A 17,458-nucleotide genomic window follows, 5' to 3' on the forward strand; every position below is an offset into this window, starting at 1 on the left:
TAACATCACTGTTGTGAATCAAGTCCTCATAACAATCCTGGTATCAGTAGAAGATCCACACATATCCTACAGTTGTTTTTTGGAGACTCAGAGACTGCGGATGCTAAAATCTGGAGCAAAATTGAACTGCTAGATATGCTTACTGATGCAGCAGATGGAACAGTCGCATCTGTGATGGGAAAGCAATTGTCAACATTTTGAGTGGGGACCCTGACCCAGAGTTCAGGGGATTTGATAACTCTGGGTCTTTACTCGCTGGAGTTTAGAAGAATGAGGGAGGGATCTCATTGATACCTGCTGAATATTGAAAGACCGAGATATAGTGTACATGGAGAGCATATTTCAAATAGTGTGAGAGTCTAGCCCCAGTGGGCACAGACTCACAATACAAGAATGTCTATTTAGAACAACGATGAGGAGAAATTTCCTTAACTGCAGTTTGTGGAGCTCATTGCCACAGGTGGCTGTGTAGGCTAAGTCATTGGGTATATTTAAAGTGGAGATTTATAGCTTCTTGATTTGTAAGGGGAGATCAAAGGTTATGGGGAGAAAGCAGTAGAATGAAGTTGAGTGGGAAAATAAATCCACCATGATTGAATGCACAGCAGATTCGATGGGCCAAATGGCCTAATTCTGCTTCTATTCTTACTGTGTATAGTTGGATCGAGGAAGTGTGAAGGATGATGGGCAGAGAGGTTGGGAGTGAAAAGATGCAGAGTGGAGACAGAGGCTGGATGGTGATAAGTGGGAACACAATATTACCAGTACTGGAATCCGGTAAGTAAGAAGGGTGATAATGGGAACGATTAAGGAGAGAGAAGAAAGGCAGATGAAACCAAATAGGAGACGGTTTTGTGTGCATGGTGAGTGGACGGAACCAAATGAGGAAGGGGGGTGAAGATGGATGATGGGTAGTGCTGTGGCAGGAGTATGGGAAAGGGAATAACCTGGCAGGAGAGATGGATGGGAAGGAGGGGAGGGGGAACACGGGTTGTAAGGGTTACCTGCAATTGGCAAATCAGTGTTCTGATTTGTAATTGATTGACTTTTCACTCTGTATTGGGTTATTCTTTGGTTTCTTGTTTTACTCACTGCCTGTGAGGTATGAAATCTACTTCACTTTAAGTTCTGCATTTCTGTTGTACCATGTGATAAATGTAGATACATCTTTGGCTTGCTTATAAATAGTAGTTATTCTGCCTTTGTGTAAGGTAGAGAATAATGTTCACACAGTGGGCACTTTATTAGGTACACTTGCTCATTAATGCAAATATCTAATCAGCCAATCATGTGGCAGCAATTCAATGCATAAAAGCATGCAGATGTGGTCAAGAAGTCCATATGTTGAAGACAAAACACCAGAATGGGGAAGAAATTAGATATAAGTGACTTTGACTGTGGAATGATTGTTGGTGCCAGATGGGGTGGTTTGAGTATCTTGAAACTGCTGATCTATTGGGATTTTCACACACGAGTCTCTAGAGTTTACAGAGAATGGTGTGAGAAACAAAAAGCATCCAGTGAGTGGCAGTTCTGTGGGCGAAAATGCCATGTTAATGAGAGAGGTCAGAGGAGAATGGCCAGACTGGTTCAAGCTGACAGGAAGGCAACAGTAACTCGAATAACTATGTGTTTCAATAGTGATGACAGAAGAGCATCTCTGAACTCACAACGCATCAAACCTTGAAGTGATGGGCTACAGCAGCAGAAGACCACAAACCTACACTCAGTGGCCATTTTATTAGGTACAGGAGGCCACTGAGTGTATAACGAATAAGAACATCAAGTAATCTTCAAATCAGAGATTATCTTTCTGATTTTAAAACAACTTAGCATAGAAATTCAGTTTTCAATCTGTTAAGCAGTGTACAGCACCTTTGAGAAGTAGTGCTCGAATCAGATTCAAAAGCTCAGGTATACAGATGATGACTGTAGCCTCCCTGTATATCCACAGCAAGAAACAATCTGCCAGAGGAACTTGGTGGATTATGCAGCACCTGTGAGGAGAAAGGAAGTGTAGACGTGTCAGATTGAAACCCTGCATCAGGAATGAAATGACACTTCCTTTCCCCAATAGATTCTGCTCAACCTGCTAAGGTCCTCCAGCAGATTGTTGCTCCTGATTCCAGCATCTGCAGTCTCTCGTGTCTCCTGTGCCTTCACAGAATTGATTTCTGTTCAATTGCTGGTGCTAGATTTTTTTTAATTTCACTTGATGACTACTTGGAAATATGGAGACAGACTTTACTAGTTATGATATAATAGGTGCAAGATATACAGTAATAAGATACAGTGCATTGCCGTTTGTTAAATGAGAAACATGGAGAAAGATCCAAGATTGTGCAGTGTATACAAATAAGCCTGATTACAAATGGAGTTCATTCACTTCTTACTCCTAGACTGGTCAAATCCAAAAGTGTGGAATATCTCAAATCTCAGATTGCGCCACGCACTTCCCAGAGGGGTGAAAGTAACATACATCGTACGGCAGGTGCTCTCCGGGGACACGCACAAAGGCTTGCTGCTGCTGTTCCTACTTCCAGTAAGAAGTTCAGCAGCCAGGTTCCGAGCACAGTTACAAAACCTGGCCATGGAAGTGTGGTTCGAGAGGAGTCGCGAACCGAGCGAACGCAGAAACACAAAAGGGTAAGGGTGTACCGTGTTTTTAATCATGCACTTTCAAAATGGGGAAGAAATGTATCTGGTTCTTTGCTTATGTACTTGATTATTAGCATTTTAATTACTAGACAGAGTAGCTTATTTACATCTCTTAGAATCTTAGAAGGTGGTATATTTTTAGTGTTATGTTGCAAGGTAGATAGGGCGACATTCACTTTTACCTGAACGCTCTTTTCATTGCTTTACAATAGGACGTTGCTAATGTAGTCAAGAAAGAAGGAAGATATATAGATTTATTTACCAACATATAGTATACAGGGAATTTCTGCTAGTATTGCCTGGAATTGGTAGTTGGTGAATTAATTGTTAAGGTTACAGAAAGGAAGGCAAAGTTTTTCAGAGCCCTCAACTCACTACCCATCCTGTTATTGTCATTATTTTATTCTTATTATTTGTTTAGGAATACAGCATGGAACAGGCCCTTCTGGCCCAACGAGCCACGCTGCCCAGCAGCCCACTCATTTCACACTAGCCAAATGACTAATTAACCTACTAACCAGTACATCCTTGGACTGAGGGAGAAAAGCAGACTAACCAGAAGAAATCCACACCGTCACAGGGAGAATGTACAAACTCCTTACAGTCTGAATGCTCCAAGCTGCTATGCTTGGAAGACTTAGATTTGTGAAGACAACACTCTATGGATGGGCTGCCCAGTAATTAACCCTTGTACTCCTGATGGAACTTGCATGCTGACATCTTCAGGCCAGTTTTGAGATTTAGGTAGATTTTGTGATGGAAGAATGCAAGCAGGTCTCAGAACTTCTGGAGAATACAGCATCATTCTCAAGTCCATGTTCCCATGTTGTTCTTTTGTACCCAGGTTTCATAAATGTTACCCTTGAACATGCTCAGTGATCGAGCAACTGAAACCTCAGGTGGAATATTTAAAAGATCTACAAACTCTGATTGGAAATACTTATTTCTGTCCCAGTCTTTAATGAATGAGTCTTTATTCTGATACTGTGCCCTTTACTACAGGTTAAATGCTGGCCTACATCAGAATTAGAATCAGGTTTAACATCACTGACACACTGTGTTGTGAAATTTGTTGTTTTGCAATAGCAGAACAGTGCAATATATAAAATTATAATTACTAATTATAATAATAGGTATATTTATCAAAATAAATTAAATAAGTAGTGCAAAAAGAGAGCAAAAATAGTGAGTAATTGTTCATGGGTCAGTTCATTGTCCGTTCAGTAATCTGATGGCAGACAGGAACAACAATGAACAAACCCATTAGCACCACCTCAGTTGTTGTTAGAATCACATCTGCACCAGGTTCCCCCTTCCTTTGATTATGATCATCACATCACAAGTGGCTGAGGAAATTTTAATTTCTATGTTGAGAAACTTCCTTTTAACTTGTCTAGCTTATTAAAACTCATACACGTTGCTCTCCCATAACCGCTGTCTAAACAACTATAAAATGTATCTCAACTGCAAAATTGAAAGCTGTTTTTACTGGAACTTTTAGTTAGGTTGTATTGACATCTGTTGAAGAAAACTGGTCCTAGATATTTAGAGTTAGTGCTCATCATTGCTTTGTTGTACTTAAGTATTAGATTCCCTTTCTGAATAGCACTGTACACTTGAGCAGTATAAACTATGTGAACAGTTTTCAGAATCATGCTTTGATATGGGTTAGAAATTATCATCGTTGTCTTTGAATAGTTTAGGAATAGGATGGAAGTGCATACTTTAATTATTTTCATTCTCATGTTTCTCCTTAGATGCTGAAAGAAGTTGTGGCAAAAACCCTCGAGAATAATGGAATCTCAAAGAACCATAAATCGTTTGTTTCTTGCAGTCAGCGTCTATTTAAAATATCTTTGTTTTACCTCAAGGTAGGTTACCTTTAGTTCTGCATCATTGCAATATTTTTTTAAATCTGCCTTTATTCCACATGTTAACAATTGAAATGGTTTTGTTTGATGTTTGTAGGGTAATTAAAATGATCAGATCTCCACTTTCAAAGGAGGGATATGCCTTTGTTATTCCTTCACAGTCCTCTTAATGATAATGTCTGTTGCAACATCATTGATCAGAATGCACACTTGGTTTAATTTTATTGCATATTTAACAGCTGCAGTGGTCTTATTGGCAATACCAGTTTGCCTGCCATATGCCTATTACTAACAATTGAACACAGGTGTGCATGCTATGAAGCCACTTTAATTACTTGCTGCAATTTGTAACTCACCATACAAAGAGAAGGTTTAAGCTGGAGGAGGACAATTTATTGATGGAATAGAAATAGATACCAAAATACCTAGTGAATGATCCCAAAGAAAGACATTAGTGGGGTAGAAGAATTTCATCCTTGGTCACAGGAAGAAAACGTAATGTTCTTTGCACTGCACTTATAAGATCTGGTTTCCTGGCTTTAGTGGGACTAAATTCTGGAAATAGATTACAATCCACATACACTGCTATATTACACATTCATACATTGACTAAGCATTTTCTAATCCATTAAGTATAATCTCTGGAATTTTTAATGAGAATGATAGATTTGTGTAGGATTAGCTGTGGTCCTATGAAGCATTACTCTGAAGGCTTCGATTTACCAGCTGTGAAACTACTCGGTGATGTGTAGGTTCTTGGAACTTCCATGATTATGTGTGGTAGTTAATGTGCACCTGTGGATGTTGTTCCTTTTCACGCCTTGTGGCGCATTGGACAGCATTTTTTGCCGTTTCCTTAGCATTTGTCTGTTTTTTATAAGACTGATTTGCTGGCTCGGCGCTCATCCCAGCATGGATGGAAAGTGTGCAAGGAGCCAGCCAGATTCAAATCCGGGACCATTTGCCTCAAAATCTGGTCCTGATGCCACTACACCACTGGCTGGCATCGTGCACCTGTAGCTGAAGAGAAATGATATGGAAACTTAAATGTTGTAAAGGAGTATTTCAGTGACAGAAGAAAGGCGGTGTAATGTCCTCTGTAGTTATGAGGTATCGCAGATGCTGGAATTTGAAGCAAAAAACAAGTTCAGTGGGTCAGGCAGTATCGATGGAAGGAAATGGAAAGTCAATGGTTCCGATCATCATCCTTCATCTGGATCCAAACTGTTGACTGTCCATTTCTCTCCACAATTGCAACCTGGCCTACTGAGTTTCTTTAACAGTTTTTATTTTCCTTCTGATAACTTCCACGTTGAGTTTGTATTAATCAACTCAGCTATCACCATTATACCCATACGCTGTGCTTCAAAGCACAAAAATCTCAAAACTTCAACATCTAGTGTAGATGCTGTGGTATTCGATAACAGAGAAAAAACATCAGTGTTGTTAAAATAATAAACACAAGAAATTCTGCAGATGCTGGAAATCCAAAGCAACATACACAAAATGCTGGAGGAACACAACAGGTCAGGCAGCACATATGGAAATGAACAAACAGTCAACATTTCGGGCTGGAAAGGAAGGGGGAAGATGCTGGAATAAAAAGGTAGGGGAGGTGAAGGAGAATAGCTAGAAGGTGATAGGTGAAGGTAGGTGGGTGGAATAAACATCAGATCTTTGTTCATTTCCATGTCGCTGCCTGACCGCATCATTTTATGTATGTTGCTTTGTGAGTGTTGCTAAAATGTTTGTTATTTAAAGAGAAGAATCTTTTTTTCCCCAAAATCTGAAGATTAACTTCAGCTTTATATGAAGATAGTGTCGGAAATTACAGGAGCTTTACCAGGGCAGAGAAATCAAGAAGAATATGGTACAGGCTTTAAAGTAAGAGGTGATAAATTTAATAAGAACCTGAAAGGCAATTTGTTTCCACATGGAATGGACTGTTGAGGCAGTTTCATTGATATTATTTAAAAGACATTTGGACAGATTCATCGATAGGAGCAATAGCTTGGATGCGTACCTTGGTCGTCAAGGCCAGAGGGCCTCTTTCTGTGTTGTAGGAGTGCTTTCTGTTGATTGCTGGGTTTTTTTTCCATTCACGACATATGAGTGTTGCTAGAAAGTTAATGGTTTGTTATTTATATTTATTTGCCCATGAGAAGGTGAGTCACCTCTTGGAAAAACTGCGTGCATTCCGGTGAAACTGCTTCCATTTGGGTGGGTCACTGCAGGAATTAAACCCAGGAGTAGTAATACGAAAGTTGTCTGACTTGGAACTTACTCCCCCTCACTTCCCTCAAAACCATCCCTATAAACCTGAAAAAAAGCTGAGTTTGAGCCATGACCTCAATGGAGATGGCAGCTTGACGCCATTTTGAACTTTATTGTTATTGTTCAGGATATTCTTGGCTAGGATCACTGGGTCAGCTTTCAGCCCCAGAAAAGATGAGATGCTGGATACTGAGAGACCTTGGCTTATAATGGAAGGGATTTTTGAAATGACTGGGATGTGTGGTAGGGGGCAGCATGGTAGCACAGTGATTAGTGTAATGCTTTACAGTGCCAACAGTCGGAAGGTCGGTTTGGATTCCAACCGCTGTCTGTAAGGAATTTGTACGTTCTCCCCATGACAGCATGAGTTTCCTCTGGGTGATCTGGTTTCCTCCCACATTCCAGAGACGTTTGGTTAGTTATGGGAGTGCTATATTGACACCGAAAGCATGGTGACTCTTACAGGCTGCCTCCAGCACACCTCTGACTGTGTCAGTTGTAGACTCAATCAATGCATTTTGCTCAAGTTTCGATATTTTGATGTGTAAGTGACAGGTGAAGCTAATCTCTTTAATCTCTTGGGTTGCTTCCACAATGAAATCTTTCTGATTTAAGTAGATTCAGTACTTCCTTTGCATTTTCTTTCCAGTTCAGATAATTAACATCGTGGTTTAATGTTTAAGGGGCTCTTCATTTCTTTGCTAACAGACAGAGAAACTAAAGCCCACAACCTAAATGTACAGATTTGATACAACTAATACTCAGACGATCAGATAGCCCTGGTAGAGAGAAAAGGGGAATTAATGTTTCGGACTGATTACCTTTCTTCAGAATCTTTGGAAGTCTGATGTAAATGCTCTTTAATTTTATTGTTCAGCATTCTAAGTTGCAATCTAGTCCTCTGTTAGATTTTTGACCAATTTATCACTTTATTTTAAAGCTTTTTCTTATTAGGTGTTATAAGTCTCACTATTTGTGTCTGCAGGGAATTGTTTTTTACCCTTTATTTTTCTCAGCAACGTAAAATCTTGAAAAAAGTATGTTGATATAAAGATGGTTTGATTCTGCCATTATATAAAACTGTCAAAGCCAATGATACGTTATTTTACAAAATGTACGTACTTTCTTATTGACCTTTTTATAATTATAGGATTTAAAAACATCACATGGTCTTCATGAAGAAATGAAGAGAGCTGCGAACAGTAATGTTCGGCAGGTAGGCGTATTTCTATGAAGTGAAATCTCCACCAGTGTCACTTCTATGTACTTTGGGTTAAAACTGGAAGTTGCTCCTATGCCATTACAGTGATACAATGGCCACACTACTTATTAAACCAATCTAATCTTAAATCACCTATTCTATTGTCCGTTGTAGCATATTTTAAGGCAAAACAAGCACATCTCTTGTTTTAGCTTCCAAATAGTTTGCATTAGTTTCATTTTCTGAACACCTTTAATTATGTACGTATCTAACATTGGCGGTCTAAGTAGAGCCACCACGCCCAGTTTTTGGAAAACCAGCAATTTCTGAGCCAGCTTGTTTTGTATACAAAGTTTTGACATCATCAGAAATTATTTATATTACTGGGTCATGGTACTGTGATACTGCTTCAGAACATGGAAACAGTCATTTAATCTGTAGAAATAGTCACAATTACTCATCGCTCTGCAAACAGTGAGGTTAATGTTGCCTGTGATGGTAACACAGATGTATAATCTCAATTTAAAACATTCTCAGTGAAGGTGAAAATGTACATCATCCTTGGTCTAGGTGACGTGGGTGGCTGTGTTGTGTTTTTGTTCAGAAACTTATGACTGCTTGCAGCATTGGGGTATGGATTGGTTTTCATCTGGACCCTGAACAGCACTTCTGAGTTATTGGCTTAAACAACATTTTGAACAATCACTGGGGTTTGGTTTGTCATGGGTTATATTATTAAGCTCTTCCTTAAAGCTGCGACTCAGACGTTAATCACTTTCACATATACAGAGACAGCAATTCTTGCACAGCCATCAACCACCCAGAAGGTACCCATACCTATATGGTATATTGGATATAGATAATGCAAAGTTGAAGAGTAGACTAGGGTCAACAGCACATTAGTGGAATGTGTAGACCTGAGCCTTCCTACCTCACAGAGTTGCTGGGCTCTGGTATTCTGAGATAAATAGGTTATTGTCACTTCTGAAAGGGAATTGGATAAATATTTCCAAAGGGGCAGAACATCAGGACTGTGTGAAGAGCAAAGGGGATGAAATTAATTAGATAACTATACCAAAATTTGAGACAATCAGAATCTTTCTCCAGGGGTAGAAATTTTCAGTACTAGAAGACACTGAAGGTGCAGGGAGAAAGTTTAAAGGAAATGTGCTAGGCAAGTCTTAATTACCTAATTGGTAATGCCTGAAATAGGCTGCTAGGGATTGCGGTGGAAGCAGATACAATAATGGGGTTAAAGACATTATTAGATAGGTATATGAATATGCAGGAAATGGTGAGATATGGATCATCTACAGGCAGATAAGAATTAGTTTAATTCAGCATCATGTTCGTCACAGACAGCCTCGACTGAAGGGCCTGTTTCTGTGGTGTACTGTTCTAAATTCTAACAGACAGCACAAACATGTTGGGTCAAGTAATCTCTTGCAACACATACAAAATGCTCTGAGGAACTCAGCAGGTCAGGCAGCATCTATAGAAATAAATAAGCTGTTAACTTTTATAAGGAAGGGGGGATGCCAGAATAAAAGGGTAGGGGCGGGAAAAGAGGACTGGCTAGAAGGTGATAGGTGAAACCAGCTGGGTGGGAAAGATAAATGGGTGGAGAAAAAGGAATCTGATAGGAGAGGTGAGTGGACCATGGGAGAAAGGGAAGATGGAGTGGCACTAGGGGTGGTAATAGGTAGGTAAGGAGAAGAGTTAAGAGATAGAGTGGGGAATAGAAGGGGGAAGGAAAAAGAACACTGGAAGGAGAAATCATTGTTCGTGTGCTGGAGGTTACCTACGTGGCATATCAGATGTTGCTCCTCCATACTGAGAGTGGCCTCATCGTGGGAAAAAGAGGAGGAGGTCATGGACCAACATGTCAGAACAGGACTGGGGATAGGAATTAAAATGGTTGGCCATTGGGGATTGTCACCTTTCTGTGCAATATGACTCATCCCATCAACCAACACTTTAGCAACAATGGTACTGAGTTATTGGTCATTAGTCATGACATCATTAACAATGGAAGATAGATTAACTACCTCCACTGAGACATTAAAGTAACCCATTCGACTTCTGTGGTGTCAATAAAGTTGCAGTTATTTTTTGAAGCAATTAATTTAACACAACATAAATTGATTTTAAAAACAAGATTTTCAGCTCACACTGGTGCAAAGTTCAGCGAACCTTTTTCTAATTCACTAATTAAAAATAAATTAATTAAGAGAGCTTTTCCTCAGATTGCTGCAGAGAATTGTAGAAGTGTTTCTTTTAGAAGAGGTTTCCTTTGGTAAGCTGCCATCCATTATCAGAAAATGTGACTGCTGCAGGATTTAGAGTTAAATAACATACTATATAAGTTCCTTGAAGTATTTATTTTTTTGTGTTTTCAAGTACTGTTTGAAGTTTTTTTTGTGTGTGTAACTCATAGCTCATCATGCCATGCTTTGTTTTTTTCTCATATGTCAATAACTTTGCGTAAAAACATTGATAGGGATACATGTTTGATTAGCTGAGGCCAAGTTTCAGAATAAGAACTTGGCCATTTAGGACTGAGATGAGAAATTTATTTAACCAAGGCGGTGTAAATATTTTGAGTTCTCCACCTCAAATAGTTGTGCAAATATAGTCATTGAGTTGATTCACAGCTGGGATTGGTTGATGTTTTGCACTGGATTATGGAGTGGGGATTAGAGGGAATGTGAGTGTAAAGTACAGGACCTGCTTTGATCTAGAATAGGTTGGCTGGGGAGAGGGAAATTGGTTGACTATTTCCCCACATTACCTTTGAACTACCCACCCCTTCCTCTCCTGCTCAACGTCTGCAGTACCAAGCATCCTGGCTGTCAGCTCATACCTGTATCCTTCACCTTGCTGGTTACTGACCTATTACACTTCCCTCAGACCATGACCATTGTCTGAGCTTCCAATCCGAACTTAAATTGTCTCTGACAGAATACTGGGGAAAAGGAACTCCTATTTTAGATCAGAGCTAACTGTCCCTATACTATTCAGTGCATTTCCTCCACCAGCCGGTCTGACCCAATTAAGCAGGACAGGTTCATGTCATCCTGTCTGATCTGGTAATATCTCAAGTTCTACATCATCTGTGCCTTAAGGACTATTTACTAAACCTCCTGTGTGCTATCCTAAGGGTCAATGTTAGCCTTTTATCTTCATTCTTCAGACTCCTGCCACTTAACCCCTCTCGCTTGGATGTGGTTGAGAGGGATTTCACCATCTCTTCACCCCTAGAATGAAAGGGTTGTCTAATGGAAAAAAGTTTGGGTCTGTAACTCATTGGAACACAGAAGAATGAGAGGGGACATTAAACCTCATAAGATCCTGAAGGCACATATAGATTCATAGACTTACACAGTGTGGAAAACAGGCCTATTAGCAAAAATTATTCAGCCAGTCAAGATATCCAACTGCAGTGATGCCATTTGCCCGAATTTGGCTCATACCCATCCAATCTAGACACTTTCAAGCATTGTAGTTATGCCCACCACTACAACTTCCTCCCTCCGGGTGGAAATACTCGTCCTTTGTAAATATTTCCCCTCTTATCTTAAACACATGCTCTGTAATTTTAGATTTCTGTACCCTGGGCAAAAGACTGTCACAATCTATGCTATACCCTATAGAGGATGTTTAAACCTCTATATAACAGCCTTTCTCAACCTATTTGCCTTGGAGTAACCCTTGGAATAATTTTCAGGTCTCAGAGAAACCCTAGGTAAAGATGATTATATCTACAGCTCATGGTACATTAGCATGATCAGTAAGTTGTAGATATAATAATCCAAAAATAATTGTCAATGCTCTTTTGAGTTGAGAATTTTTAGCCAACCTTTCTTGGGGGAAAAAAAACAGGTAGTTAAGCTTAGCTAACCATTCTTGAAATTAATCTCTTTATTTACCTTTCATAAACTTTTAAAACTCATAAGGCTACCACAATAAGTTTCTGTTAAATAACTGGGATTGGGATTTAATTTAAATAATGGTTGTAAATTGACTTCTGAGCAATAAGTTCTGCTACTAAATAACTTGTTTCCTGTACCCTTTTACTGACTGTGACTTTATTAACAAAGGACTTAGTCTATTTGTTTTGAGATTCCAATAGCTGTTTAAAATAATTAGCACTTTTACGTGTCACATAGCTATGATTTGTAGTTAAGTGTCTTTTCAATTTTGCTGGAGTCATTGCTGCATTTGTAAGTTGTTTGCCACAATCTAGACACAATGGAATAGGACAACTTGGATCACCAGTCCACGTAAAACCCAGTGATAAGTAGCTTTCATTGTAAGGACAGACTTTTTTTGTGTCCATTGTTGCACTAATGCAGTGGAATGACTCAGAAGGTTGTACCATCAGACACGTCTGTAAAACACGGGTTAATAAAATATAAAAAGAAAAGCATAATAATTAAATGAGAAAGTAACAAAAAATAGAAAACTTCAGAATACAATTCACTTCAAATCTATACAATCCACCTTCTGCAACATCTACAGCTACAGCAAAGTGGCAGGCCAGCAGCTAAGTTGAGGCAAATCAAAATTCATTCTTTAGAATGAAAATTTCCTTTCAATTTTCTACTACACCGGTAGAGTTTGTTTGTTCCCATAAGTCGGTCAGCAAGTCAGTAAGAGGAAGTTGGGAGAGGTAATTTGGGAGAGAGAGGCTGACTTCACAACCCAAGTTGGGCAAGTCCATTCAATGCTCCTCATCAGCCTACTTACTGTGCACCCTGCCATGCAATACAGCACTCACCAATTATCAACGGCTTGCCCTCCGTGCAATACAGCACTCACCAATTATCAACGGCCTGCCCTCCATGCAATGCACCAATTATCAACGGCTTGCCCTCCATGCAATACACCAATTATCAACGGCCTGCCCTCCGTGCAATAGAGCGCTCACCAATTATCAACAACCTCCCCTCCATGCAATACACCAATTATCAATGGCCTGCCCTCCATGCAATACAGCACTCACCAATTATTAACAACCTCCCCTCCATGCAATACACCAATTATCAATGGCCTGCCCTCCATGCAATACAGCACTCACCAATTATTAACAACCTCCCCTCCATGCAATACACCAATTATCAACGGCCTGCCCTCCGTGCAATACAGCACTCACCAATTATCAATGGCCTCCCCTATCTCGCATCTAAAACTGAGAATGTACTCAATGAAATAAACATGATCCTACTGCACACTGCCATGCTAGGCTGAGAGACCTCCGACGAGATTGCTAACGGGGCTGTTTCAGTTGCTTCCCATCACCCCGAGTTCTAGCATTGCTGTTGCTCAAAGTTCAAAGAAACAATGGTTTTTTTCAGTCATGATCTCTCGCAGAACCTCTCGTGACCTCTTGCAGAACCCCAGTTGAGAAACCTTGCTCCATAAGTCACCCTTCAACCTTCATTTCTACAGGGTAAGCAGTCTCATCATATCCAATCTCATCTTAAGCTCAATCCCTCCAGTCCAGACAGCATTCCAGTGTATCCTTTTTGCACCCTCTCTAGTTTTATCTTTCCAATAAGATGACAACAGAATGGCACACAATACTCCAATCAAGACCTAAATTACAGTTTTGTACAACTGTTGCATGATGTCCCAACTACCATGCTCATGATGAAAACAAAGATACCAAATGTGTACTTCACCATTCCTTCTACCTGTGTCGGCACTTTTAGGGAACAAAGTACTTGCACGCCAAGATCTCTGTTCGGTAACACTTCCCGTGGCCCTGCAGTTCACTGTGTATATCCTGGCCTGGTTTAACTTTGTAAAATGTATCACTTCACATGAGTCTGTGATAAATTCCCTCCACGCTTTTTCTTCCAGACAACCTGAATTCTATTGTAACTTTAGACATCCTTCTTCGTCGTCCAATTTTGGTGCTGTTTGCAAATTTAATAATTGTGCCATATACATTCTCTTCCAAATAATCTCAGTAAGAACATAAAAAGACCAGTACCAATCTCCACTGCCCCTGCTGTGCCCCTATGTTTACGTGTCTCCATTGTGAAAAACAGTCCTCCATTACCACTCTGTAATTCCTTCCCACCACCAATGCAATCTTGTATCTGTTGTGCTATCTCACACTGGATCCCATGCCAAATAAGCTCATGTAGACGTAGTCCACTGTCCAATCAAATTTGTGAGACATGATTCCCACAGACAAAACATGCTGATTATCCCTAATCAGTTATTGTCTTTCCAAACACAAATATAAATTATTGCAAGTTTCATGATAATAAACCTGATTCTGAAATAAATCTTGTCCCTCAGAATCCCCTCCAATAACTTTCCCACCATTGCTATCTTCCAGTTATCCATTACATTATGGTTGGCTAACGAAATACAAAAAGCTCTGTGAGAGCTGGCAACCTCTCCCATTGCTTCCTACAGAATCCTAGGATACACTTGGCCATGTCCTAACGATTTAGCCACCTTTAAGATCTTCACAACCAGCAACATCTCTTCCTTCATAATATTGACATGCTTCAAGATTAATGGGTCAACGCAGAGTGGATGCTTTCCCTTGAAGTGGAATCGAGAGCTGAGGGCCATGGTTATAGAATAGAGAGCTGTCCATTTAAATTGAGATGCGGAGAACTTTGTGTACTTGGAGGATGGTGAATACTTGGAATTCTCTTACACAGGGAGGTGGAGACATTGCAAAACTGAGGTAGCTACATTTGTGATCTGTAGGGAAGTTGGGAGTATGGCGAACTAGCATGAAATTGAAGATCAGATTAGTTATTATCTCCTCAAATGGAACAGTAGACTTGATGGGCTGAATGGCTGGATGTGCTCCTGTATCCATTATTCTTATTAAGTCTCATGTTGCATTTATCCTGCCATTACACCGGTGTTTTGCTCTCGCCCAACTGATTCCATGGGTTTTCTCCACCCTACCTCCACCTACCTTTTACGGAGTTCATGGAGAGATACACCATGGAAACATGCACTTCAGCCCACAAATGCTGCATTGACAATTGACCATCCATTTACACTTGGCCCTTTATTGATACCCTTTTATTCTCCCCTTGCTCCAATCAACCACTCCCAGATTGTACCACGCTTCTACACTCTAGGGGCCAAACAACCTACCACCCTTCATACCTCTGGGGTGTGAGCAGAAGCTAGAGCTCCTGTAGAAATGGCACCAAGCCAAAAGGAGAACATGTAAACTCCACACAGCACCAGAGATGAGGATTGAACCTGCTTTGCTGGAGATGCGAAGCAGGTACTCTGCCAGCTGTGTGCTTCCTTTCTTGGACTCTTGCATCATCAGTGAGAGAGCCTTTACTGCCACTCCCTTTCTATATCTCTGTCTCCACTGTTTCATGTCTTGCTAGCTTTCAAAACATTCTCAAGCCCATCTTTTATTCGCAAACTCTCACATCGAATCATTGCTTTGCTCCAGTATTTGTTCTTTTTACAAGCTCTTTAAAGGGTGTTGTGATGACTGCACTGGAAAAGTAGCATAATACAGATGAAAGCAACAAATCTTATGCATCAAGTGTGCTTGGTGTTTTTCCTTTAGGTGATCGACTGGGTGTTGGAAAAAGCCGACAAGAAATGAAGTCCCGTGTTTGTGCAAGAGCAAGGAATCCCAGTGAAGCTTGTTTCTAAATCTGACTCCATTTGTCTGGAATTTTAGCACTTGAAAGTAACATGATTCTGTCAAAGGAAGTGATGTGAAGGTGTGCTACACACCTGGTATCTGTTTATTCTGAGAAATAAGATAATTAGATGATGGTATAATTATAGAAAATTAAATACTATTTTTGTACTCTGTTTTTCTTTTAAATTTTAATTTTTTTTATAAAGTGGAGCTTTGAATCCAGTTTTTACAGAGTTTGCTATTTAAAAATTCATAATATTTTCTTTTCATGATTAATTTTATTGATGTCAAAACCACATCCATCTTTCTGGTTTAGGTAACTACGAATGACAAGTGTGCTGAAAAATCCATGTATTTAGAACTATTTAGGACATGATTAAATGGTCTGGGTGAAAAAAAGCAGAGCCTTTGAACTGATGGAAGTTTATATGACAAAATGGAGAAAACCATAATCACTTCCTTTTTGAGTTAGAGAAGTTTATGAAACTTAAGTTTATGCAATGTTTATGTTCTTGCCAAGACCTCAGGATTCCACAGACAGCTCTTCTCAAAATCTTAGTCCCATATAAGGCAGAGTAAACATAGGGGGCAGTCACATTTGTAATGCTTTAATGCAGTAATATGTTTTTCAAAAATTCCGTCAATAAATAGTTGGGAATAGCTTGCCTTATGATTTTTGCATGATTTGTTATGGTGCTAAATACAATCAGTTAGAACTAAAACTGTACGCTTGCTCCATTTGTGCAGATCGTTCCTGGTAGTTAGCCTGTAGTTGACTTGGCAATTGTCGACGTCTGCTAACTGGTTATCTCGGATGCTCTTATTTTTATTATGCCATTTGACTTGTCCAGCTTTTTATCAATGGGTTCTGATTGATTCAATAGAACACGTGTTACAGTGTCTTTTAATTATTGAATTGGGTATGTTGTAAAGCTGAACATGTTTGCTGCAAATGAAGCTCCTGAGTGTAACTACTTAAGGTGAACTTGTACATAGTGATTTTCCCATTGTTGGTTATACTCCTGTAATGTAGCAAATGAACATACAAAGGAATAAAGTTTATGATCATCTTTTATTCTGTGTTTGTTTTGACCCAATCAGCTATTATATTATTAAACCTAGGAAACAAAGCACTTTTTTTATTTCATGAAAAAGGGAAAGAAAATGAATAGCTTGTTGCCAGTATCATCTGCAGATTGCCTCTTGACACCTGGTGCCTTTGGGTTGTGTTACTGAGAGTAGATGATACGTAAGTTTTACACAGCTGAGTTTTCGGTCTTAATAGTTTTAAAGCTTTTCTAATTTCCACCAAAACCCTACTTAAAACTGAATTAAAAGCTTAATTTATAAATTTGTGTTTACAGATTGGCATGTTTTTACTAGAAAAGATTTATGGAACTTATTTCTGAACTTAGCTTACTGAGAAAATTACTCATGCTTTGTAAAAATTATGCAGTGATCTTGCTTATAGTTAAAACTTAACATAATCCTTTTGTCATGGTACACATTATATCAATGAAAGTATCACTTGTGGATTATGTGCTCAATCCTTGTATACTTTAAAATGTTAGTTCATTGTGTCAGTAAAACCAGTAATTATTTTGTCTTTTTTTTGTTGACACGTTAATTGAAAAATTGATAATATATTATTTAGTCCCATGTTTTCTAAAGAAACAAAGAGCTTGCAATTTAATTTGTGCATAATTTGTGTCCCAAAGGTGCAACACCATTTAACTGTAGTTTTTGCTACTAATCTTTCATATTGGATTTTGATTACTGGAATGTGCTGGGTTTTATTCT

General features: G+C 39.3%; 1 protein-coding gene across 3 annotated transcripts in view; it reads left to right on the forward strand.

The window, feature by feature from the left end:
* mtbp (MDM2 binding protein) overlaps window positions 1–16,733 on the forward strand; it is a 113,109-nt gene extending 96,376 nt beyond the window's left edge. For all 3 annotated transcript variants that reach the window (XM_073050242.1, XM_073050249.1, XM_073050254.1), the window contains 4 exons: window positions 2,400–2,646; window positions 4,416–4,529; window positions 7,954–8,019; window positions 15,578–16,733. In XM_073050242.1, coding sequence (XP_072906343.1) covers window positions 2,400–2,646; window positions 4,416–4,529; window positions 7,954–8,019; window positions 15,578–15,616 — 466 coding nt within the window. In that variant the 3' untranslated portion in view covers window positions 15,617–16,733. The remainder of the gene's footprint in view (window positions 1–2,399; window positions 2,647–4,415; window positions 4,530–7,953; window positions 8,020–15,577) is intronic.
* Window positions 16,734–17,458: the final 725 nt, after the last annotated feature.

This window comes from Hemitrygon akajei, chromosome 1, assembly GCF_048418815.1.
Source record: "Hemitrygon akajei chromosome 1, sHemAka1.3, whole genome shotgun sequence".
In the NCBI taxonomy this organism is placed as follows: Eukaryota; Metazoa; Chordata; class Chondrichthyes; order Myliobatiformes; family Dasyatidae; genus Hemitrygon; species Hemitrygon akajei.